Source organism: Zeugodacus cucurbitae, chromosome 6 (genome assembly GCF_028554725.1).
Source record: "Zeugodacus cucurbitae isolate PBARC_wt_2022May chromosome 6, idZeuCucr1.2, whole genome shotgun sequence".
In the NCBI taxonomy this organism is placed as follows: Eukaryota; Metazoa; Arthropoda; class Insecta; order Diptera; family Tephritidae; genus Zeugodacus; species Zeugodacus cucurbitae.
The window spans coordinates 50,046,765-50,070,986 of NC_071671.1; the positions used below are offsets into that span (position 1 = coordinate 50,046,765).

A 24,222-nucleotide genomic window follows, 5' to 3' on the forward strand; every position below is an offset into this window, starting at 1 on the left:
TTTCTGTAATCAGCTGTTTTCTGTCATTGTTGGTAATTTATTTATAATTAATTAATTTTTGATCAAACAGTGACAGCCATTATTCCATTTCAAATTGTGTGCAATTTTAAATAACTTTAGCAAATTATTCGTCATTTCGATGTTTTTTAAAAGTACATGGCATTACAGATGGAAAAATCAAGACCTATTAGAATTTTTCTAATATGCATGATAGTTTCGTTTATTTTTGGCGCTTCAATTTTCCTAACTGGTTTCTTTCCCATAAACAATTATGCTTTGGATCGTGTTGCCGCTGAAAGCAAACCAAAAGATTTGGATGGTTTGAGGTAAGCTATTTGCGCATTCAAATAAATATTTTCTGGTAATATAAAAATGTTAAATCTTTCCATAGTTTGACACCGCCAACTCAAATTTACGCACAAACCATACTTATGCTGGTGGATGCGCTACGTTTCGATTTTGCCAGTCAAAATGGAATTCCTTTCTCCTACAACAACTCATGTAATCGTCTCAAGTTGCGTGTTAACATACCCACTGTTACCATGCCTCGTCTTAAAAGCTTAACCACCGGCACGGTTTCAAATTTTATTGATATTATCCTAAATATTGGTCATGTTGAACAACTTACAGACTCTTTGTTACACCGCTTACAAGAACGTAACGAAACTACGGTTTTTGCTGGTGACCGTACTTGGATAAGTCTATTTCCAAAACAATTTACACGCTTTACCGCTAACTCAGATTCGTTTTTTGTGAACGATTTTTATGAGGTGAGTATGTGTATTTGCTGTGATACATGAATGTATGTTTTGAACTCTTTATTCTTAAAGGGTGACAAAAATGTGACGGAAGTATTATCTAAAGAATTGCTGAATAATGACTGGATGTTGTTGGTGCTACATTATTTGGGTTTAGATCATATTGGACATGTTGAAGGTAGTGAAAGTGCCAAAATCCCGCTTAAATTAAAAGAAATGGATGAAGTTGTGCTGAAGCTATACAATGCAAAGGTATTCTAATCCAATCTATCTTTCTTGTTGTTAGATAATATGTGTTTCGCTATGCGATACAGCATTTTCACAGACAGCTGCTTTTATTAACTGGTGACCATGGTATGCGTGATGGTGGCGGTCATGGTGGGAGTACAACGGGTGAGATGTATGTGCCATTATTTGTTTTCAAAGAAAACTGCACCAAAAGCAGGTAAATTGTTAATAAATTAAATGATTATTTTCTATAACATAAATATTATACACATTTTAGTGCTAGTAAATCTAACGAGTATAATCAAATTGATATGGCGCCCACATTAGCCATACTCTGGTCCATGGAAATTCCGCCGATGTCAATTGGCTGTTTAATACCCGAGCTCTTGCATGAGTTTAACATGGAGGACCAACTATACGCTTATTACTATAATGCGCTACATTTAGTGCAAAAAGCTAACAGTAAATTTGATGAAGATTTTGTTAATAACAATGGTGAGTTGCTAAACACATTGAAATTATGCGTAAATTAATTTTCGTAATTTTTTACTTGTCGTAGCATTCAACAAATGGTTTACCACAGCCAAATCGGCGCATAAGCAGTTTCTTTTAGAAAAACGCAATAAAAACTTTGAAAATACTTTTATTTTCGAGCACGCTAAAGTGCATTACTTACGTTTGGCACGCGAAATTTCAAACCAACTATCCGACTCATTAGTGCAATTCGATTACGGGCTGATCACACTGGGGCTTATGCTAACCACATTTGTAAGGAAAATGTTAATGACAAAAATCAGTTTAATATAACTTTCAACTTATTTTCAGGTCACACTCAACGCACTTTTGGCTTTTTTCACAACCACTGCGTGTGTTATTATCAAAGGCAAGACAGCATGGCTGTGTCTATTAGCTTTCGCCGCATGCATAAATAAATGGTGCCACTACCAGCGTTACTTTTTGTCTACTGGCATAATGTTTACCATTACGATATTGTTGGCCATAATGGCTAACACTTATTTGCTTATAAATATAGTGTATATATTATTTCGCCGATTACATATGAGCTGTACACTAGCACAATCCTCACTGCCCAAACCAAAACAAATTTGGTTGTTGTTAAGTTGTTTAGTATTTCATACGCTTACGCTGGCCTCCTCATCGTACATCGAATACGAGAATATAACTTGGCATTATCTTGGAGCCAGCACTATATTTTTGCTTTTTGTGCAAAATTTTCAAACACAGTTATTTGCCTGCAGGCTGGACACATGCGTCAATGATATGGCGCTGTATAAAGTTGTTTTGCGAAATTTGCTAAAATCACACACGTCCCTATTGGTGATTGGAGGTTTGGGTATTTTGTACCGTTTAGACGGTGCGTCGTCTTATCTAACGCAGGAGCGAAATAAAGCATGGCTAAGTTTCATATTTGGTGCAGGTATGTATACTTTGTATATACTGTTAACATTAGAAAAATATACAAACATACTTCTCGCATTTAATATTTTAGGCCTGATTTTATATACGCTATGTTTACGTCAGCATAGTCTTGTGCAAACGCGTAAGGAGCTTGTGTTGTACTTCTTCGCTGCGATGCTGATCTATTGCTATCGTGCCTTGAAGGGAGTGGTTTACTTCGTGTTCAACATAAACTGTTGGTAAGTATGACTATAATTCGTATATATCTCTTTTTTTCTAAAAAATATTTTCGTTTTTAAATTTTTTTCTAAAAAATTTTTCTTAAAAATATTTTCTTTCTAAAAAATATTTCTGTTTTTAAATTTCTTTCTAAAAATATTTTTTTTCTAAAAAATTTTTCTTAAAAATAATTTTTTTTCTAAAAGTTGCTATTGAAAATTGGCGAAATCGGACATCCAAGCCCACAAAATGGCGAAAACCGAAAACATATAATATAAAGTACAATAACTAAGTCATACATAAAGCTATAACAGTAAAATTTGGCATCAAGGTTCGCACTAGGAAGGGGCATATAAACCAAACTTTCCGCAGTAACATCACTTACGTACCAGAGAACTGCAAAACTTACTTTTTCCTTGAATCAGCTCATACGCAAAAGTTTCTATTCAATTCCAATCATTGAGCGAAACACAGCGTTGAGTAAAAATCGGCTCATGTTGCCGCACCGCTCATTCGCGTACAGTGTGAGCCTTCGGTCCGAAATGCTTTGCTCACGTTTGCTCACTTCACGAAATTTTTAGCTCACTTTCGCTCAGTGATTGGAAGTGAATAGAAACTTTTGCGTATGAGCTGATTCAAGGAAAAAGTGAGTTTTGCAGTTCTTTGGTATACATCAGAGAGCAGCTTCGGGTATGTTCGAGTGTGTTCAATCACACTAGCTTAAATTCGGTACGAGTGTGTCGTAACACTCTTCAAACACGTGTTCGATCGAGTTTAGAACCCGAAGCGAAAATAACGCAAACGAACAATCAAGACGGTCCTATTTTCGAGTGCAAGCAGCAAACTCGGATTTTATGTATATTATATTTTCGGGTGTGTCGTGCACGTGTTGATTGTGATCGACACATTCGAGTGGCACTCGAAGACCAAAAAATAATAGATAAACATACGTACACACATATGTATGTATGTTGGCGTCGGGATGACGCGTTCTGTCTTAGCTTTTTTGGTTGAATAATTTGAATATTAGACGTACATAGTACATATTATAAAAGAATAATTCAATTTAAGAATATAATTCACTCAAAACTTATTTTATTTATTAATTCATAAATCATAAATAAAAAACATTTCATTGCACTTAAATATTTTAATTTTTTTTAAATCACAAATTTCAGGTGTAGACCAGATAAGGTGTTTGTGCCATTGGAAATGTTCTCACAACCCGAATTTTCTATCGTTGTCATTATGAATTATAAAAAGTAAACAAAACAAACAAAACCAATAATCGTTGACAATCACTACGCAATAATAGCATGACTGCCAATTACATACATGCATATTCTGAAATTTTGTGCACACTCGTGTGTGACTCGATCACATTCAATACGATCGGGTTAGAGTGCCAGCTCGTTCACAAACGAGTGTCAACTCGGCACTCTGTTAAAACAAGCATATATGCTTGTGTTTCGAGTGTCGCGAAAGGCTCGTTCGTTTTGAACATGTCTCCAAGCGATCAATACGTGTATTCATACCGAAAAGTTTGATCAAACAAAATCAGAGTGGACATTCGAATGTGCACGAAAATTATATATCCGTTGCAGCTCTCTGGTATACATATACAATAATATATGTACGTATATATATGTATATATGCATGTGTGTGTGCCAACGGATTTTACAAAACCAGTAGCGCTGCTGGTTGCGCATTTATTCAAGCACAGTGAGTTTATTCATATGTGTTGAGTTTGCTCATACCCGTTGAGTTTGCTCTTTTGTGTGCTTGTTTTCATTCAACACGATCATTGTTGAGCCGAATGAGCGAACGCCTGGGTAGAGCTGTTTCAACACGAGCGTGAATAAACTCAGCAAGCAAACGAATTTACCGCAATTGAGCTGAATTTAGCTCAGTAGCGAATATATTCACGAATGCCATTTTGAGCGCTTGAGCCGAATGGGCTGATAGTTCGGGTATTGTTTGTGCATGAACATTTTTGCGCTCAACGGAAGCCGCTCTCTGTTACGTACCCCATTACACACCGTGAAAATAGTTGAAATCGGATAATAAGCCCACCAGCCATACAAAGGTTAGGTTGAAAATTACCAAAAGTGTGTTAACTTACTAACGGAAATCGTTTACTTAAAAAAATGGAAAATTGGCACCCACTTATGAGTCCAAAACTACTCGACTCTCAGGAACTACTCGACCGATTTCAATGAAATTCGCTATATAATATTTTCTTGACACCGGATAAAAAATGGGTGAATTTGGTTCACAAGCACGCCTACTTCCCATATAACTGAATTTTGAAATCCATCTGATTCGTTCAATTTATAATATATACATTAGGAACCAATGAAGATAGCGGAATAAAGCTTTACAGAAATACTGTATTTAAGCTGTGGCATCACTTGTGGAAATATTGTCGAAATCGGACTATAACTTTTCAAGACCCCGGATATCGAATATAAAGAAATCAGTGCCTTTTCACCGAAAATATTGATAAATCTCTCAAATATTATAATTTAATTCAGAGGCAATCTTTTCTTGCGCGGCGCGCTGTTTTGGACTCGGCTACAACCGCGTAAGCGGTGTCTACGCCAGTCAAGAAGAAGAAGAAGAATCTTTGATTTCTAATAGCGGGTCTCTGTACCAAAAATGGTTAAAATCTGTCATAACTTCCACTAGCTTACATATATGTACCTGATATTCGGTCTTTATACACTATATATCGGTTAATATGTGAGATATCTTAGCAATATGAAGTAAGCTTATCGTCTTGATTATATTTTAGCTTGAAAATGAGTGAAATCAGTTCAAGAATTACCGATTATTATAGTGGATAATAAATGGGACAAATTGTGTTATCTTAATAAAACTATTTCAATAAATTGCGAGAGTATAAAATGTTCGGCTGCACCCGAACTTGCCTTTCATTACTTGTTTTTTAATATTTTTGAATAAAAAAATATTAATTTTTTTGGTTAAAAATATTGTTTTTTTTTTCAATATTAATTGTTTTTTTTTATATTAATTGTTTTTTTTTTTTTTTTTGTAAAAAAGATTAATTGTTTTTTTTTTGTAAAAAAGATTAATTTTTTTTTTTTTTGTAAAAAAGATTAATTGTTTTTTTTTTTTTTGTAAAAAAGATTAATTGTTTTTTTTTTGTGTATTTTTTCAGTGATAATATTGTTTTGAACATATTTTGGCTGTTGGTCGTTATTGCTGCATGCATATCAACTGTGATATTACATTCCAAACGTCGTATTAGTTATCAAATTCAGCACACTTCGTTAGCGGGTTGCTTTAAAATTCTACTAACTTTACTGCTGACCGTTTCCTTGTTGCTGCATAAGCCACACAATGTTCTTCTAGTCGCTTATTTAATATATACGCTCTCTTTGTGCTATGAGTTGTGCGATAAATGCGAAAAGAACGCGCTACGCAATTACAAATACAAGTACTTATCGAAGCTGCTGTGCACTATACTTGTGGGCAATATGTTTTACTTCTATCAGGTAAAAGTTTTTGAATTGGAAGTTAAATAGCGAAATTATACATAGTATTTAATATATACCTATTGCTTTGCAGGGTAATTCGAATAGTTTTGCCACAATCGATATAAATCCCGGCTACATTGGTCAAACTACTTATAATCCCATAATTGTTGGTATACTTGTCACCTTGAATATGTATTCAGCGCAATTTATTGCATTTTTATACTTAATTACGCATATTTTGCAAGAAAGTGTTAACAAAACAAACGGTTTGTCTGCAAATGAGCATATAAATTTCATTATTTATTTCTACACCTTAAGCATATTTGTACCGGTTTTAATTTATTTCTGGTTACTGTTACTCTTTCGTTACCATCTGTTTATCTATTCAGTATTTGCGCCGAAAGCATTTTATGAATACTACCGTGTATTTGTACTTTTCTTTACATATTTAATGACAACAATTAACTTGTACATATTCGATCAATAATAAAAATGTGTTAAAAATTAAATAATAGTGAAAATGAGTGAATTTACAATAAAATGAGTCTATGTGATTCGTAAAAAAAAGAAAAAACACTAGTTTTGCTTAAATGCCACTCACGCGCAATGCATAGTGAATATCATCGACACTAACGTTGAGTAGAATTTTTTGGAAAATATCATTACGTCCGCATTCGGCTATAAGCAAACGTTCGGCGCACAATTTTGAGCAAATACGCAAACAATTGCCCGGTGTAGGCATTTTGATGCCCTCAAACGCGGCCAGACTTTCCACCTGCGTGTAGACGCCCATAAACGATGTTTCCTCGACACCAGTTCTAGTCACTTCGGCAAGCACAGCTTGTAGGAATATTTGTTCCAAGCAAGAACAATTTTTTATCGCTTGCACTTTGGCGCTAGCTATCATTTCGGAGAGCGCCTGTTGCACGTGTGCTATGCCGACAAATTTTTGCATTGGCACTGCATTGTCACTATCTTTGGGTAGTATAGCGGCTTCGGCAATTTCTGTTGCGCGGCGACATATATCTAAGGCACGACGCGCATCCCCTGATACAGCAGCCACTTTACTGCAAAGTAAAATAAATATTAAAATGCAATAAGTATTTGAAATGTGCTGTGTTTTAATTTGTAAATGCGTACTAACCGTGCTACAAGTTGTACCGCATCACTTTTAAAGGCTTCTGAGCCACTTAAGCGCATTGTAACGATTTCCTGCAGTTGTTTATGTGTATATGGTTGGAAGGTGAGACGTGTTAGGCCAAGACGTGAAGTGACTTTGCCTGAAAATGAGATCAAAACATATAAGTATTTATTTATTTAATCTAACGAAAGACGCTCACAACGCACCCATGAGTAAACGCTCTGGCAAATCCATTGTGTTCGCTATGGTTATGACCACCAAATGTGCCGCAGATTTTGTCGGCCAATCGAGTAAATTATAGACAACATCTTGTCGTCGATTACACAAAATATCCAATTCATCAACCAGTAATACCGTTGTGACGCGTCGTGGCGCCGGTGTTGTGAAACGCTTTTCCAGCAGCGTATGTGCTTGTTCCCACGAAACAGTTTTTCCCGTTAATTGTTTGTAAATTTGTACATACGCCTGACGTGGTTCCGTTAAACGCATACCGTTAATCTCGACGAACTCGAATGGAGGCAGCTCATCATTCTCTTGCTTACGTTGCAGCATACGTATAACACCGGTAACGGTTGCTGTTTTACCTGTACCCGGCACACCAGACACATACATACAACCGCCACATTGATCTTCAATTTTTCCCTCTAAAAATGCGTAAACATTGTCGAATTCTTTTTCGCGACAAGGTAGACTTTGTGGCACCACCGATACGTGCAGACGTTCACGCGCCAACTGGAGATCAGATTTTTTGGCTTGTGCTGCAGTTGAGATAGCGGAGGCGGGCCTATTTTCCATTGTTGGTGACAATTCACCACGACGTATCATTTTAAGTTTTTGTGATGGTGTCATTGCACCGGCTACTGCGGTCGTTGAATTACGTCGACGTATTATGGCAGCATTTTTCATGGCCGAACGTTTGATATCGTTATCATCGCTTTTTGGTTTACGTTTTGGTGTTGAAATCGATTCTTCATTGTTAAAGACGCGCTTTTCAACAACATCCGACAATTGTATACTACGTTTTGGTGTGCTCTCACCTAAAATTTTAGCTTTTTTCATTAACTGCATAAGGATAAAATTCAAGATTTCTAATTACCTGTGCGTCTGACTGCCGATTTTAGTATACTCTTACGTCGCGTGGTTGGTGTCATTTCAGTCTCTTCGATAGTTCCTTTGGATCTTTTAGTTGGAGTGGAGTATATCTCCTCTGGTGTACTTTTAGTAACACGCTCAATTTCCACATTTATTGAAAGTGGGTCATTGAACTGTTCATCCATGGCTGCCAGTTTGGTTTTGCGTTGTCTAATAAACAAAAAAATAAAATTTAATGTTTTTGAAGAGCATTGGTATACCTCATACGTACTTGGCGGACAATCTGAGCTTTATTTTCATGTCATTGGTTGATTCCTGCGTTGTCGTTGGTGTTTTTACTATGGAATAATTTAAGCAGTCAGATTCTACACTGGTGTCAGCGCCAGTATCCAAACTTAAGTTCAAGTTACGCCGAGCGGCTGTGACACGTGTTGTTGGTGTGACATCCACTCTGTTGCGTTCTGTGAGTGGTGATGTGGGTACGCAGTCCATTTCATTATTTGGCGTCGATATTTTCTTCTTAGCCGACAGGCGTATAACATTTCGACCACCTATTATTTTAATTGGAGATACTTTATGTTCCTGTTGGAGCACATTACAATCAATGAACTCCAATGCGGCTGCAGCAGCCACGGATGCACGTCGTTTTCTTACTGCCGTACTACCATCCACTTTCTCCTTACGAGTTGACGCACTTCTAGACACACGTGGTGTCTTTCTTTCCTTAGTATTTATACTTGGTGAGTCCTCTGCGCAGCTCTTTTTTCTAGCGCGGCTCTCTGTCTGCGCATTTGTAACATTCGTATTCCATTCTAATGGCACAATTTTGTAAGACTTCTTATCCTTAATAAATTTATATCTGCAGACAAACATTAGTTGGCCTTTGTGCTTACCGTTGTATTTATGTAAAATGGCATTGGCAGACTCATCAGTTCGACCAAATAAAACAATACATTTTCGAAATATGGTCTCCAGTGATATATCTGAATCATATGGTCGATATTCTTCAATCAATTCTGTGCCGAAATCAATACAAATATCATCACGATCAAACTCTTTGTGTGGCACACACTCAGGACGAGAGTACCATTGTACGATAGCACGATAAGGATCGCGATCGACGGATTCGTGTAATTCGTATAAGTGTAATATTTTAGCGATGTCGCAGCCATCCACTGTGTCCGGTTCAGCAGCATCAGCATTGGACACAAGCACAAAATCACCCAAAGAAAGTGTTAAGTCGCCAAAGATACACTTTTGGTAAAAGTTCACTTCTTTATGTATTAATCTGGGCACATCTACCACCGTGTCAGTGTGATTTCCAATCCACTTTACAACTGGTGGCCCATTTAGTTTATTCTCTTTGAGTACCATAATTAAAATTGTATAAAGTGCAAAATCAGCAAATATATTAAAAATTGAAACAAGTACGCTCGAAAAATCTCTGTGCCAGCAAATATAATTTTTTGATGTTGATTTCTTTTTGGCGCTAAATTGAATGACATTAGGGATGCATTTGTGTTTATAACCGCATATGAGAAAATACAACAAGGTCACAATTATCGTGTGCAGTAAAAGCATGTCACTTAGACTACATAACGTAACGTAAACATTATTCGAATTATGTATATTATTTGATTTTTTGAAGATATTATTATCTAAATGATATATATTTAAGCAAAAGATTTAATTTTATACATAAAATATTGTATTTTAAAGAATTCTAACTGTTATTTACCATATTTACATATACATATATTAACTTATAACCTTAGCCTTTCCTGTTACGTGCCATAGAAAGTTTGCACCAAGTATTCACAGCAAAACTCACCTAAACTGTGAACTTATCTTGGAAAAGAAGATGTGTTCCGCCAATTTTCTACTTTTGGTGGGAAACAAATATTTTATTGCGCGTATTTCAAGGCGTCGAATGTTTAAAATTAATGTTTGTAAAATAATTAATCTAATAAACATATAAAAAATATAAAGTATTTGCACAGTGTTCATTACTAAGTATAAATGTGTTTATAATGAGTAATGCTAATATATTAGCAGAGCTTAAACCGTGTGGATATATTTTGGCCACCAGACAGTACAAGTACTTTGCATTAAAATGTATTCATTGTGATAAAAAATATGGGCATTGGGATGCGTTTTTGCAACATTTAAAACAACAACATAATGATATCGAAGATGAGGCACACTGGCTTTACGAATGCACAGAAGAAACGCTGTCACCAGCACGAGAACATAGTGAGGAAAACTCTTTAGAATATCTGGCCGAAACCCTAGTAGCCAAAGAAAAGGAAGAACCCAATAGCGTTTTTATATTGGATGATAAAAGTGATGCTATTGACGTTGAAGATAATTTGCTAAATAAAAATGAAATAGAGGCAAATGTCTTCGCAGAGGATACAGAAGATGTTGTGCTCTCCAATAGAGAAAGCAGCCCAACTCCAACATGTTGCTCTTCAAATGACACGCTAGAAGATCCACACGATCAATTGAGTAATAACAGTGTTACAGTCGAGGAACTCAAAATTTTAAAGGTAAAATTACCACCATTATATTACAGTAAAAACTTTAATTTTTGTATATTTACATTTCTAGATTTCAATTAATTTAAAAATTGACTCTGAAGTCACGGCACTGCTCATCACAATATATAGAAATTTTCCAACATTATGGCTTTTGGATAAAAACTCAACCAATACCAATAAAGTAAAATTTCGGGAAATGTTGAAATCACTTACAGCGCACAATATACATATATCTATGGATGACTTAGAGGAATCGCTCACACAATTGCATCTGCAATATTGTGATATATCGAGCAGGTTAGAAGAAGGCATAGAAATCTCAGATATTGAAGAGAAATATTACGAAATGTGTTCATTTCTGAAACCGTATAATAAACCACATTTCGTGGTAAATGCAGAAGAAAGTGATGAGTCTGAAAGCGTGCATGAAGAAAATGATAAGGTAATTTTTCCATTAGATATGCTTGTATTAAGTGTTATTATTTTTGATAATTCAAGTTTATAGATGATAATGATTTCAACGAAGGCTCACCAAGTGGATATGGCACTTCAGATGGCGAGGCATTTCAAAGTAAATTGATTGAAACAGTAAGTATTGTGTATGTTAACTCTTGCATATTAAAACAGCTAATTATATATTTACATTTTTTTAGCAAACACTTGTCCGCTTTTCGACGCGTAATAAAATTACCTCAGATTTTATACAATGCCTCCATGAACAGCACTGCCTATGGAACTCACAAGATCCAGCCTATAATGATCCAAAAGAGCGTTTACAAGCAATTAATAAGTTGAAAGATTATTTTTACGCTAACTACAGCATACCGCTTACGGAGGCAAAAATTACAACGGAAATAAGACGTTTGTACAGCTTTTATAAGAGATGTGTGGTTACGCGTAACACCTTGAATGTCAATCGTAAATATTACTTTGAGCGTTGCGCATTTCTCGCAGATTCAGAATTGGATGAAATGCTCGCAAAACGTAGTTACACGCATCGTGTGAGTAATGTATTAATAAATAAATTGCACATAATCATTAAATCACTTGTTTTTGCATTGCAGAAAATCTCATTTACAACAATCGATGATTTTACGCTTGGCTTCATTGACTTTTGCGCCATGCATCCGGTGCTGTGGAACAAAAACGATCCCAACTACTCCGTTTTGAATGTACGTCGCCAGGCGTACGACGAAATTGCAAAGAATTTACAACAAATATACAATGTTGAATTGAATAATGAAGAGATATATTACGCGATTTCACGCCTCAAGCATCACTACTATATGTTGCAACGTAAGCAGCTACTAAACGGTACCCTAAACAATCTGGAGCAGGAGTTCTTGGAGCGCTGTAACTTCTTACCAACATCAAATAACAATTTGCAATGTTTAATTTGTGAACGCATATTGCGCAGTTATACCACCTTACAAACACATCTCTTGAAAGAGCATAATATTGGTGAACTGCCACATAAATGTGAATATTGTGAACAACGTTTTGAACGCCGAGCTTTGAAAGTGGAGCATGAAGTGCGTGCGCATACCAAAAAATACGAATGGTTTTGCTCATTTTGTGCCAAAGGCTTTGCGACGCGTCGAGACATGGAAATGCACAAATTGGTGCATACCGGTGAGCATCGTAGTGTTTGTGAACATTGCGGCAAGGGTTTTCGCCTTAAACATCAAATGACCGAGCATGTGAAGATCATGCACGAACGTTTGAAACGCTTCAAGTGCACCATGTGCCCGAAGGACTTCTTTCGTAAACGTCAACTGGACGATCATATACGTTCACATTTGAATATACGTGATAAAATTTGTGATATTTGCGGCAAAGGTTTCACCAATATACATGGACTTTTACGCCACAAGCAATTGCATTCGGATGTAAAGAAATATGAGTGTAATATGTGCGGCAAGCGTTTTCATCGTATATCGGGTTTGAGTTCACATAGAAAACTAAAGCATCATACTACTAAACAACAACAAGAGCATTTTTCGAATATTATAATAAGCGACGAAGAAGAGGATGATGACGGCGATGCTAACGGTAAGTGCAGAAAAAAAACATTATAAAACCTTTTTTTATATAAATATACATATAATATACTTGCATTATATGTAGTAAATGATTTTATGAAATTTTCAATTTTAGAAAGTTCACTTTGATACGCTTAAAATATGTCCACAATATTCTATATGTACCAAATGTAAACAAACTGACGTTGATTTACATTACGTTTACATATAGAGCTAATACCGACGACGCTATAAGCTTTACTGACGTGAGCTGGAAACAACCCTTGCATACATTGGTTTGTAGACCGGACTTTTAGTGCGTTATGTCAACACCATTCCTCTACGTCGACACTTACATAACTATTTTTACCTGCGATTTTGAAACTAGTTTATATATCTATATATATATTTATAAGCAAATATCATACATACCAAACAACTGTACGGTTGACGGAACATCCATTTGAAATTAGTTTATATTTAATTTGAATATAGTCAATTATTAAACCGATAATAATATGTTATATATGTATATTTCAACGTAGTATTAGTAGTAAATTGCTATTATTATGATTTTTTACATTTTACAATTGAAATATTTCTGGAAACACTTTTATACCATTTGAAATTATTTTTCGCATTTCTGATTACTATTACTGTTCTCCAATTGCGAAGTTGATATGATTTTCATGAATAAACAATGAACTTTTATTATAATCCAAGCATTGGTTCGATCGCTTTGACATAACCTAACCTATTTTTTCATTTTATTACCGCGACTGCTCTATACTTGAGACGTCTCGTTCCTCTTTATTTGAGACGTTTGTGCTCGTTAGGAGTAAGTTAACACAATACTATATTTGGGTGCAGTAAAATTCTCTCACTCTTTAATGGAATATATTTTGGGCGAAAAGTAAGCTTTGATATTGATCTCCAAGGTGATTTGCTGATCAAATTCTAATGTTTTATTTAAGACACGATTCCTAAGCAATTAGATCGTTCAACTTAATATCTGTGCATGTTGTTGTTGTTGTAGGGTCGCATAATATTTTCCAAAACCTTTTGGAGAGTTCTGCCGAGGTTATGGTTATGATATGATCCAGTTCTGAATTTTCCAGTTAGGTAGACATCTTCCAAACGACAGTCGGCCGAAGATTTTCAACTGGGCTGTGACTACTTTGAGAATGTTTTAGATCACTTCTGCAACATTAACTCTTCTGTCTTGAAGAATTGTTACATGATATTTTTTAAGTAGTACCCTCTAGAAGCGATTAAAGCCATTGCGGTTACGTAACCGTAACATACTCGGAATTGTTATCCGGTCAATGACTATCACCTCAATAAGATTTTTCCAAATTATTTGCTGTCACTAAAATAATAACAACAACAATTAACGAATGCAATTTATTGACAATTTTTTTTGAAAATACTACGTCTATCATCGTTTAGACAGTCTCAGACCCGAAAGGTTTTGAAATTAATTAAAATTCGGTTGATAATATAGTATGTTCATAAATTGAATTTAAATTTTTTGAGATTTTTTCCGGAACAATTCTGGATATCATGATTTAACGTTTTTTATTGTAAAATCACATTTTTCTAAAGTTCAACAGCTAATTTCTCTTATTGGAGTAAACCAGTCGTCTATACCAGAATTATAAGTAAATTCTGATTTCCATATTCCTCGAAATTGTCTAACCAAGCTAAAAGTCATACCGCCTAAAGGTAGGCTATGGTTATGGATCATCAATTTTAATTTTTCTTTCAGTAATTCTCTGAAGTGTTCCATCTATCTGAATTTATTCTGCATTTTTAAAGAAAACTAAAACATTTTGGATTTTAATAGTTTTTATTTAATAAATTTCACCTTAAACTCTTGTACATACAACACTGCAAAAAAATTTCCGCCGCTTATGACAATAAATTATGCGAGCTAATCGATAACTTTGAATAATATTTAATTTGAAATAGTACAAATTGTTGTTGCTTTGTACTATCATACAAAGCGGTTGAATAATAGAAGTAACAGTATTTTTTTATAATAAATTAATATGAAACAGCTACAAGGATTTGGATTTTTATTAAATTTTTTTATTTATTTATTTTTATTATATTTTTTTTATTTTTTAATATGTATTTGTTCATTGTGTAGTATGATGCACTGAGAATAAATTTTAATTAATTACAAACTAAAATTATAAATCCGTATATGTATGTATGTATATAAATATATAGTTTTATATATGTATATATAATTAATTATTTACAAAAACATAATGATTATCAAGTAATTATATAATTAAAATTATTGAAAGTATAACTAAATAATATAATTACCAATTCAAAATACTAATACATTATGGTTGAGGGAGAGAGGGGAGAAGAGATAATTACAGTTTTTACATGTTTGTATATGTATGAAATAAATAATAATAAAAAAGAAGAAATTAAAAAAAATAAAATAATAATGCATTAATTTTATAATCACAATAAATGAAGTCATATACTTGGTACATAATATTAAGAAATATATATGTATGTCTGTATGTATGTATAATATTTGTTGCGCTTAAAGCAATAAGGAAATCAACACTAATGAAAGCGTTTTATTGCAACTAACTTAGTAACTAAAAGCTCTTACACTGCGCTTCTACATTTGTGTGTGGCTGTGTATGTATGTGTGTGTGGTGTCGATTCTTTTCCGGTTAAATTCCTGGTTTAAAAAGTAAAAACTACACTTTTTTCCAATAAACGCGACAACAAGCCAACAAATATGCATAATTTTGTGTACATTCCTAATAATGTGTGACTTTGTGTTTGCACATAACTTATATATAATGTATTTATGTATGTATGTGTGGGCGTGTGGGCGTGTACGTATTGCATTCATGCCGCTGGCCCCTGAGCTTACAACGAATTCAGTCACTATTATTTGAATTTTTATGATTTACGACTTCGGGAAACATATTTGCGTGTACATAGATGTTCTTATACTTCAAATATTTTTTGCTTTTTGCTTTTTGTTGTGTTTTACATTTGAGTGTGTTTTCAATGTGTTGGCATGAATGCAAATGTTCTTAGTTAATACCATATTTTTGGGTATGTATGTACTCAATATGTGGTGCAGGTGTGTATATATGTATGTTTTTTTGTTATTAATGAACCGTTAATAGTACGATGAGGGTATAGTATGCTGCATTGTTCGTCGAAAGCTTAATATTACATTAATATTAATTTTAATATTCGTGCTTTTTAGTCGACAACCAATGCTACATATATTTACCTTTACATGTAGGATATAAATTTGTTTTTGTTGTTGATTTTTTCTTTGTTCAAATCTAAAATTGTTTGCTCTCTGTTAGAATAAACATACAAATAATTTCTCTTGGTTATGTGTTTAAACAATTATTAATATGCCACCATAGGATCTCGCGTCTATTTCCTCAGTTTCCTTGCGGTTTGGGGTGGAGAGTGGTGTGAAAGAAATACATGTGATGTCGCCGTTACACTCGTGACATTTCCGTGTTAGTTGCGATTTATTCGATATCGTGAAATTTCAGTATGGCACGACCGGGTATCTCTGAGGTGCATAATTTCTGCACGACCTCTGTTGCTTGTTCGCAGGGAAACACCGAATGTGGTATGGGTTCGATCTGCAAATATAAGAATGTTTTTTATTAATAAATTATGATTTTTGTTGCTTTATTAAATGTATATACAAATATATATACTTATATATATGGTAAACAACGTTAGCATATCTATAATGAATAGAGGAGCTCTATATTCAGGGTCTACTTAACCTATTCGTCGCAAACTTGATTGAAATGAGGTTAGATCATTTTTCGAAGAAAGAATTCAGGTTTGAATTATAGATATTATATAATCTTAGGAACTAAATATTTTATTAATGATCCTATTTTGACGTTACCGTTAGTAACTAGTGTTTTTACATAGTTAAAATTCTTAACCACGAAAAACTGACGATTAAGGGTCATAAGTTCAAAACAAAACAGATCAAAAATGTCAGCAAAAAAATTTAAAAAGTATTTATTAAAAAATCCTTTAACTTACCGTTTTGGTAGCAACTAACTGTACTAGCTCGTGCAGTTGTTCCACTGTACCGTTTGATATGGGAATAATCTCTTGCTGATATTCAATTGACAAACGTGAAAATTTGGGCATCAATTTCTCAGCGACATCCTCGCTCATAAGCACAACGCCACCCTGAAAATCGCAATAAAACGCTATATTTACAGTTGTATCATGAAATTTTACAAACTATTACCTTAGTTAGGCAGTGCATTGAACGATGCAGACTACGGGAGGTGGTACCGAAATCGATGACAACATCCACTGGGCCACCGCACACATCCTTGGTGCGCTCAATCAGCTGTGGTTCATAGAGACACTCATTCCACTGTACAACGCTGACACTGTTGAATAAAAAAAAAATAGTTATTTTAGTTTATTTGGCACACCTTGCTTTGAAAAAATCATAAATCTTACTTTTCAATCTCTGTGGCCAAGCGGAAGCCCTCATCGCGCAGACTGGCCACAGTAACGTCTACATAATTGTTAGCGCCAGTCGAGGCGAAGTGATGTGTTGCTATGCGTACAGCCCACAACGCCAAACCGCCAGTGCCGACAATGAGTATCTTAAATTTCTTATTCGCCTCCTCGGCGGGACGCTTCTTCGACAACTCTGTTACCACTTCGTATGCCTTGAAGACGGCATTCATGGCTAGCAAAGCACCAGTCGGCAAAAGTGCAGCAACACTCAGTGGTAAATTATCTGGAATCGGTACTATATATTTGAGATCGGGTACAACCATTAATTCGGCATAACCGGCTGGTGCCTCATCGAATGGATAGACGACCACACGTTGACCGATGCGTAGGCCATAGTTGTTGGCATCTGTGATTTCGGAGCCGAGCGACTCAATAACACCAGCTACTTCGTAACCGGCATAAATGGAACCCTCACGTATGCCTTGATGTGCGGGATTTTCACGCATCTGATGTGCAGGTGACGACTGGGCGGGCAACGTCGGACAATAATCACTCAAATCTGACGATACCGATGACATGCTGGTAATTGAAGCGGAACGATCGCGTCTGCGAAAGCACGCACCGGCATAAACGATCTTAATGCGTGCACCCTGTGGTGGTGTATCTTCGATCGGTACAAAAAAGTTGAAGACACAATTCTTCACCACCGGTCCGGGTGACTCAATTGACACTTGACGACAGAGTTTGTTCATATTGCGTGGCTTCTCTCTGGGTGGTAGCGACGAGGTATCTACGGTCGATGCGGCTACAGAGCTGGACTCACTGCAATGAAATGGAAAAATGAAATAGAAGTTATTAATTATACAGTTAAGTTAAGTTGAATACAATACGTTTTCTAATCATTTTGGATTTGCAAATATTACAAACGTATTATAATTAGTTGTTCGTGAATTAGAAATCAGCTGACTTAAGTGACTCTCCAACGCTGATTGATTAAGTAAACACTTGCATAATAAACAATAAGATCACCAATTAATTTTCTCAGCCATGTACTTTATATAATCGTCATGACACTTCATTTGCTTGATAAACTAAACCGCTTGGTAATCCTACTTCATATTATCACGAAAAATGCTACTAGTAGTAAGCTTAAATAAACAAAAATATCAAAGTAAATATTTAATCCTTAATTAAATATATTTTAGTCTATATATAGAAAGCTTTGAAAAAATAAAAAAAATATTGATTTTTACTGTAGTTATTATTTACGTTTCGCTAAAAGTTATAGCGTGATGAAAAACAACTGGTATAAATATTCACAAATAATTTAATGACTTTATGGAGACATCACCTTATATTGACTCGAATTTAATTGAAATGTTCAAGATTATTTTACTTGGAAATTATTTTTTGAATCAAAGAGCAGAGCTGAAACTGATATGAACGCCTAAATGTATGCAACTTATTATAGCGAATATGATACTCTTGAGTAGAATCCGACTAAAATGGTAGGTGGAGATCAATTTTGGACCAAAGTTTCTCAAAAAATATAAAACATGGCTGTTACAAGATAATAAGAAGCTGTAAAATTAGTTTGAAATATAATTAATGCTATTATCTGGTTCAAACATGGTGTTGTGGAATTTATAATAATAACTAATAAAATATTTAATTTTCAAGAAATTAAAATTTTGTGTTAAAAAATATTAAAAAAAAAATTATACAATAAAAAAGTTCGAAATAATGAACTAGAATGATATTTGATATGATAAATTTATAAAAAAAATTTTCTGTGGTGTTTCGAATATTAATTTATTTATTAATAATTAAAACATATAATATAATTATATAATTTTCTTAAATCTTATTTTATTATACTCTCGCAACAAAGTTGCTAAGAGAGTATTATAGTTTTGTTCACATAACGGTTGTTTGTAACACCCAAAATTAAACGAGTTAGATATAGGGTTATATATACCAAAGTGGTCAGGGTGAATAGTGGAGTTCAAATCCGAATGTCTGTCTGTCCGTCCGTCCGTCTGTGCAAGCTGTAACTTGAGTAAAAATTAAGATATCTTGATGAAACTTGGCACACTTATTTCTTGGCACCATAGGAAGGTTGCTTTTGAAAATGAGCAAAATCGGACCACTGCCACGCCCACAAAATGGCGAAAACCAAAAACACATAAAGTGCCATAACTAAGCCATAAATAAAGCTATGGAAATAAAATTTGGTATGAAGTATTGCACTATGAAGGGGCATATTTGGATGTAATTTTTTTGGGGAAGTGGGCGTGGCCCCGCCCCCAAATATTTTTTTTTGTACATATCTCGCAAATCCATAGAGCTACATTAACCAAACTTTCTACAGTCGTTTTTTTTTTAGCTATTTCTTAATACAGTCCAAAAATGAAAGAAATCGGATAATAAGGTTAGGTTGAAAATTACAAAAAGTGGGTTAACTCACTAACGAAAAACGTCAGAAACACTAAATTTCACATAAGAAATGGCAGATGGAAGCTGCACAATGGGTCAAAAACCATATCTCAGGAACTACTCAACCGATTTCAATGAAACTTGGTTTGTAATACTTTGCTTACATCCCAATAATATGTTGTGCAAATTAGCCAAATCGCTTCACAACCACGCCTACTTCCTATATACCAGAACTTTGAAGACAATCTGAATCGTTTACATTACAATATATAAAGTAAGTACTAGTGAAGATATCGGTGCAGAACTTTGCCTCGGTGCTTCTAACCTAATATTATGGTTTCCAACTTTCAATGGACTTTATACAATATATATGTCGAATATGTGGGTCAAATTGTGTATTATATATAAATAAAGTTAAATATATAAATTGCGAGAGTATAAAATGTTCGGTTACACCCGAACTTAGCCCTTCCTTACTTGTTTTCGAATATATTTTTGACATATCACATTTATTTGGTGGAATTAAAAAACACGATTACTTGCATTGAAAAAATTATTTAGAATATATTGTTTGTATCTGAATTTCCACTTAAATGCTTTTATGCAGCAAAATATGTCTCCTTGAAAATACTCCCGTGTTGTTTTGTTTATATGTCGTGCTTTTGTAAACAGATTCTTATACATATGTGCATGGACAGTTTGTAAATTTAAATATACTTCAAATAACTTCCGTAAATATTATTGTTGATTCTATCTCTCTACTATTTATTTGTATTTCCACTACATTTTTGAAGGCCAAAACGCTCGTAAAGGGTTTTTTAATCTAATTTTACAAACGACTATTTTCGTAAATAATTTAACAAGTACTTGAAAATGAAATAATAAACAATTATATATGTACATGCATATGTATGTAAATGTAGCAGGAATATCTGCAGTATACATATAGTATGTATCTACTTTGTATATACACACACATATATACATATATTTGAAGTTTGTCGCTAAATACTCGTGCTTAATTTACTTTACCACTTTTGTTTTTATACTTATATGTATGTATGTACATATGTATGTTTGTAACTTTTTATTATTCATCATATTACAAGTGACAACTAATTGATAGGGCAATAAAACTCGTCATGAAAATGAAAATTTTAACGATAATTACTTTGATAATGAAAAGAAGGCAATATCTCAAGTCCATTGCAGCCACACACATGATTGCCATTCATTTATCAGATGAATAAATACAAACGTACGTAAATATGTGTCACGTTGCGTATGAGTGCCCTGCAAAAGTGGTTTGTTGTCATCTGTTTAGAATGAGTATGAAAACATGCCGAAAAAATGCCTCTAGAAGATTTAATAAATACCAACAACACCACCCACACACACACAAACACACATGAGTAAACACTTGAAAAGTTGCGCATTTTTAAGTGTTTCGATAACAACACAAGAATATTATTATGTATTTAAAAGTCGGTACGAATAAATATACACACACAAACACAACGCAAGTAGGTGTATAAGTGCACGCGTTTCATGTGGCTGCCGGCTGCTCATTTTGTTTACTCATTGCCTTTTTGGTTTTTGTTTTTTTTTTTTTAGGTAAACAAAAATCGATTCACAAACAAAACAAAACAAAAAACTTAAATAAGCTAATATGGCATATTTAAAGAATAAATATGTACTTGCATAATTAGAGTCGCGATAAGTTTCTCATTTGCATTCGGAAAATTGTTTATGTGGATTGTTACCATCTGGTACGAATTACGAAGAATTGTGCTTCTAAAAGCATTTGCTGCTATCATGTACTATTAATGTACATACATATTTAGATTTGTATAATATGTGTAATTGCTCTGTATGCCATTAAATATAGATTTTTCTGGAGCTTGCAACAAGAGTCGCTTTTATTTTATTTCTATTTTTTGGAAATGCTTGTGTAATTTATGAAGTCATTTTGTTTTTATAGAACGCCATATGCGCAATGTAATTATACATATGTACAGACATACATGTTCTATGGATACATACAAATTTACATAAGTAATATATGCACATAAGAGAATAATGTTTGGTTATTTGTACAAAAAGAACTCTTTATTATTTCAGAGCGAATTAGCGAATGGGCTTATTTTTTAAATTCATTTATAAATAATTTTTTCTGCATATTCAACTCTTAAATATATTAAATTGACCTTTTAATAATAACGGTTTAGTATATATATATTTTTTTTTTAAATTATAGTATTATTTTATTATTATCGTTTATAATTCATTTTTATTTTAATACCATATTTTTATCTGAAATATAATTTTATGTATTTCATCATTACTAATTTTTTTTTTTCAATTTAATTAAGTTTTAGTTTATTTATTATTTATGTAATTATCATTTATTATTTTTATTTTAATTTATTTTATTTTATTCTATTTATTCTATTTTATTTTATTCTATTTTATTTTATTTTATTTCATTTTATTTTATTCTATTTTATTCTATTTATTCTATTTTATTTTATTTTATTTTAAATTTAAAAAAAAAAAAATAATTTGTTATTAAAATTATATGAAATTCAATTAAAAAAATGAAATACATACTGAATTATATAAATTGTTTTATTCTATTTTTTTATAAAATTTAAGTATTTTTTACATATTAATTTATTGATAATTCATTTAAAATTATTTCTTTTATTATTATTTATATATTTTTATTGTATCGCTTTTTTTAATTATATGTACTTCATTTAAAAAATATTTTTATATATTTTAATATCCATAGCTCTTCCAGCTTAATAGTAAATATAGTTCAAGCATATGATCATCTTTATTGTATTTCACTGTGACCGGTATTCTTACATAATTCATAATTGTCTAATTCAACTAAATAATTGAAAGGTGATTTTGTTTATAAGTAGACCCGATTAAGTTGAATAGGCATTTCTATTCTTAGCAAAAATACTATTCTTAGCCAGAAGTGTTTTATCAGCGTCTAATAGCAGTTAAGCCATAAATATAAATGTGTCTAGCCATGGGCTTACAAAATGCTATATATAGCTATACATATATATGTGTATGCACAACCACACTTCGAGCGGCTGATCACACAATCAGTCATTCCGAAAATTATATTATATGACTTTGCTACTAATGCAATCGGCGTTTATCTGAAAAATTCTAGTCTGGTTCTATTTTTATTTTTATGAGCCCGCTCTTATCTGTAATATCCCAATATCCCACCCTCTCGTGCACACTTCACAGGGATGAACATGCATTAATGTTTTGATGAGTTGGAATTAATGAAAATTTGCACTAAACCGTTGACATTTGCGTCAGCAAATCGGTTTTTTTTATTTTTCTTTGTCAATAGAGCAATATATAACAATATTTAATTAAGTACATTTTACCGAGTGCGATTTTTGGTTTTCAGTTTTTTTTTGCATACCACTCTCATGGGACTTATTAGATTTAATGACATTCTGTTATCTATGCACTCGTTAATTACGAGTTATCGCATTATATGTACTTACATACTTAAAACGAGTATTAGCGAGTCTTTGCCAATATTAAATTGCATATTGCAATATTTGTTTTTTCATTTCTTCCTGATTATTTGCATTTACATATCTATCTATTTATGTTTGTACAAGTACCGTGTAGGTATGTACGAGTATGTAATTCAAGGTGATCAATGAGCACTGATCGCGGCAGTAAACATATTTATTATTTCTAATTGTTCTTTATTCAATTTCATGCTTGCTCATAAACATATTAAATTAATTACAATTGACTCGTGACAGACATAATTGTAATGGCATACAAAAAATATGAAAACAAATAAACAATTCTAATTGACAAGAAGAAACCTTTGCTTTGACATACATATTTATTGTGTAAAATAATACTACGATGAAGAGAAATATATTTTTGATACGGATTGGCAATTGTTTTTCAGAAAAAAACTTTTATCGTATTTCATGATTTTTTTTTATTTTAAAATCTGTTTAACAAAAATGTTACAGAATATGTTGCCTACATTTCGGAGCCCTCAAAAAACTCTGACAAAGAAAATCTCTCAATAGATTTAACATAAATATTATTATACGATTCTTAGAGAAAGTACCTATTAGTATTTAAATAAAAAATGTTGTCTTCTTTTAATTAAAATTGTATTCTAATTATCGACCACCCTAACATTTATGCGCTAATTTATAATCAATTAAGAAAATTAGCAGTGCCATTATATGAACTTTACCCTCGTACACAATAATCACAATGACAGTGTCTAAAGAGAATTATAAGAAATGGACATTGCAAAAAATGCAAAGTCTTTGAAAACGCTG

At 33.2% G+C, this 24,222-nt stretch overlaps 4 protein-coding genes across 8 annotated transcripts in view; 2 read left to right on the plus strand and 2 right to left on the minus strand.

Moving 5' to 3' along the window:
- Positions 1-69: 69 nt before the first annotated feature.
- On the plus strand, positions 70-6,612 carry Orc1_0 (GPI ethanolamine phosphate transferase 2). The gene is made up of 10 exons (XM_011192323.3): positions 70-326; positions 392-770; positions 831-1,010; positions 1,073-1,203; positions 1,264-1,481; positions 1,546-1,754; positions 1,812-2,424; positions 2,497-2,644; positions 5,807-6,143; positions 6,217-6,612. The coding sequence occupies exons 1-10, from the start codon at positions 157-159 to the stop codon at positions 6,610-6,612; spliced, it is 2,781 nt and encodes a 926-aa protein (XP_011190625.2). The 5' UTR covers positions 70-156.
- On the minus strand, positions 6,553-9,872 carry LOC105217364 (origin recognition complex subunit 1). Its single transcript, XM_011192322.3, has 5 exons — positions 8,630-9,872; positions 8,363-8,568; positions 7,473-8,303; positions 7,270-7,405; positions 6,553-7,192 (listed from the first exon to the last, which is right to left on the minus strand). The coding sequence occupies exons 1-5, from the start codon at positions 9,730-9,732 to the stop codon at positions 6,712-6,714; spliced, it is 2,757 nt and encodes a 918-aa protein (XP_011190624.2). The 5' UTR covers positions 9,733-9,872; the 3' UTR covers positions 6,553-6,711.
- A 358-nt stretch (positions 9,873-10,230) lies between these two features.
- LOC105217363 (uncharacterized) overlaps positions 10,231-24,222 on the plus strand; it is a 57,251-nt gene continuing 43,259 nt past the window's right edge. The window contains exons 1-6 of one of the 3 annotated variants that reach the window (XM_011192319.3): positions 10,231-10,907; positions 10,969-11,340; positions 11,397-11,486; positions 11,552-11,899; positions 11,963-12,950; positions 13,026-15,748. In XM_011192319.3, coding sequence (XP_011190621.2) covers positions 10,389-10,907; positions 10,969-11,340; positions 11,397-11,486; positions 11,552-11,899; positions 11,963-12,950; positions 13,026-13,069 — 2,361 coding nt within the window. In that variant the 5' untranslated portion in view covers positions 10,231-10,388 and the 3' untranslated portion in view covers positions 13,070-15,748. Of the gene's footprint in view, positions 10,908-10,968; positions 11,341-11,396; positions 11,487-11,551; positions 11,900-11,962; positions 12,951-13,025; positions 15,749-24,222 lie in introns of those variants that run through there. The other 2 variants (XM_011192320.3, XM_054234018.1) reach the window with 2 other exon arrangements.
- The window catches only part of LOC105217359 (uncharacterized), a 28,319-nt gene continuing 19,523 nt past the window's right edge, over positions 15,427-24,222 (minus strand). For all 3 annotated transcript variants that reach the window (XM_011192315.3, XM_011192314.3, XM_011192313.3), the window contains 4 exons: positions 17,429-18,253; positions 17,208-17,355; positions 16,994-17,146; positions 15,427-16,572 (listed from right to left, as the gene is read on the minus strand). In XM_011192315.3, the coding sequence (XP_011190617.1) occupies positions 16,456-16,572; positions 16,994-17,146; positions 17,208-17,355; positions 17,429-18,183 (1,173 nt within the window). In that variant the 5' untranslated portion in view covers positions 18,184-18,253 and the 3' untranslated portion in view covers positions 15,427-16,455. The remainder of the gene's footprint in view (positions 16,573-16,993; positions 17,147-17,207; positions 17,356-17,428; positions 18,254-24,222) is intronic.